Source organism: Microtus oregoni, unplaced genomic scaffold (genome assembly GCF_018167655.1).
Source record: "Microtus oregoni isolate MIOR12 unplaced genomic scaffold, Mior012 000092F_000, whole genome shotgun sequence".
NCBI classification, from domain to species: domain Eukaryota; kingdom Metazoa; phylum Chordata; class Mammalia; order Rodentia; family Cricetidae; genus Microtus; species Microtus oregoni.
The window spans coordinates 809,596-812,006 of NW_024544601.1; the positions used below are offsets into that span (position 1 = coordinate 809,596).

Consider the following 2,411-nt stretch of genomic DNA (forward strand, 5'->3'; position numbering starts at 1 on the left):
TTGCATCCTTATGCTGATCTTGTCATGCTGGAAATTGTCATGTTTCATGAGTGTTACAGCTGGCTTGGGAGTATTTAATTACTCTCCCTCCCTTGGCACCTTGCACTGTATTTTCTGGAACCATGAAAGCTAGACTACAGGAAAGAGGCTTTCAAGTCACATCCAGGTCAAATCATCTTAGTTGTGTGTCCTAAGTATGTGGTGTCTTCAGCTAGAGGGACCCACCCTCAACCCCTGAGAGACAAGGGGTTGTCTATAATCTATATTGTTTGGAAGGTCACTTGAATTTATCTGAACAACCATTTAAAAGTAGGTTTCTGGTGCCCACTCCTGGGATTTTGCTAATCTATCATTCTTATGGGGAGCATTGCCAACCCAATTGGCTCAACTTCCTTTAATACACACACACACACACACACACACACACACACACACACACACACTCACACATGTACACATGCACACATATACATTTATGTGTATTGTGTATGATTTTAGGTAAATATAACATAATATTGAATACACATATCCATAGAAACATTCTTTGAAATATAGGTCAAGACAGAAACAATCTGAAAGTCCATCAAAAAGACTGCGATAAATAAAGCATGTGTATTTTTTGACCACACTATATAGAATAGGATGGAGGTGACTGCTGGTGGGCTACTCCCTTCCTTGTCACAGTGGAATCTAGGGATTCACTTCAGATCTCCTAGCAACTGAGTAGCCTCAACGAAACAAATCCCTGAGGCTGATGCCGTGACCACAGACAGGAATATGGGAGACCACAGACTGCCAGGGAACAAGGCCCGGCGGACACTAAAGTCAACATCTCAGGACATGACCAGCAAGTCTGTGTGGAAAGACTCTTCCAAATATTTCTTAAAGCACAAGAAAGATCAGCTGAGGTTGCCCACCTCCGTGGAGGGCCAGCACCGCCTCTATGTTAAGGAACAGCCAGATGATTTCAGGAAAGTCGGGACACCAAGTGAAGTGCTGACCCCACGCAGCATGGAGGGTACCTTTTTCCCTACGATTTCTCGCGGAATGCGCAGTCCGGTCGCCAACAAGAACCAGAGAAAGCTGATTGAGGACTCAGGGCTGTATCAACCACTTTTGCCAGTTCATCAAACACGTAGAACCTTCTGGGACGACATAGGTTTCCGCCAGAATCAGAATCTGTTTGGTCCCTGGCCTCGAGGAGAAGAAACTTCTGCAGACATATTAATCAAAATGCTGGAAACACCGAGACCTAACCGGATGCAGGAGAACAAGTGGCTGTATTGGGAAGATCACAGGGAAGCAACCAAGCAGCCCACCAACTCTGGCAAACAGTCTCAAGGGAAATTAGATCTGGACCCCTACAAGCTTCCTTGGTCATGTGAAGGCAGACACAAGAGACAAGATATGCTTAGCTCTATTTATTATAAATATATATACAAAGGAGGGGATGACATCTGTGACTGTGCTGAACCTTGGCGAGAGCCCAATGAACAAATTGACACGGGCTATGAAAACCAACCAAGCTATGAAGAATCACCTGTCAAGAAAACTGATCTGCCTACATTTGATCACAGATATGGCAGGAAAACGAGTAAAGTGAAGGACACCAGACTCTATAAACAAGACTCCAACTTTATTATAAAACTCCAAACACCACAAGATTCTTATAAAACCAGCAAGGAGACTAGGTATGAATCACCATACTTAAGAAACAACCAGTTTGAAATACTAGAAAATGAAGACCCTATAACAGATTCCAATGAACTTGAACTTCAAATTGAAAACCTTGGTAATTCAGAAAATACTGATGAAGCTTATGATCCAACTGACTGGAAATACTTCATAAGCAAGGAGGACACTGCTCTCAGCAGCCTTGAGCTGATGTATATGAAGGGATGGGGTAATGAAAGGTCTACTCCTACATCAAAAATGTTTAAAGACTATTATTGGATCATGGATACAGATGATGACGACGACGATGACGATGAGGAAGAACATAAAGAAGAAAAGAAAGAGTGAAGAAAAAAAGAAAGAAAATAACTAGATGACTTTCTAATTAGGAATTATTTGGTTATATTTAGTGCTCATTTACAATCAATTAAATAATGCATCATGAAATAATTTTCATTGAACTTCTGCCTTAACATCTGCCATAACACGAATATGTTAGATACTTCATCAACTATGGGACAAACATTCACATGTACTTCTGCCACATTTTTTGTAGCATTGAAGATATTACATCATTACATGAATCATTTATAAGAATGCATAAATTAGTCTAAAGAAGATCCAGTGATGACACTAATAATGTGAGAAGAATCGCAAAACACCACAACTGCACAGAAGAAAAGGAAACTTTTACAGCTATCTGTGGATTAAAACATAATGAAATAACTAGCAATTAT

The 2,411-nt window shown here is 40.6% G+C and overlaps 1 protein-coding gene across 1 annotated transcript; it reads left to right on the forward strand.

Moving 5' to 3' along the window:
• Window positions 1-777: 777 nt before the first annotated feature.
• On the forward strand, window positions 778-2,022 carry LOC121442543 (protein FAM47E-like). Its single transcript, XM_041644124.1, has one exon. It carries the CDS (start codon window positions 778-780, stop codon window positions 2,020-2,022), a length of 1,245 nt encoding a protein of 414 aa, XP_041500058.1.
• The last annotated feature ends 389 nt before the right edge of the window (window positions 2,023-2,411 follow it).

Bases quoted from the DNA above. Each gene is read 5' to 3' on its own strand.
- LOC121442543 (XM_041644124.1), top strand. From the start codon at position 778: ATGGGAGACCACAGACTGCCAGGGAACAAGGCCCGGCGGACACTAAAG.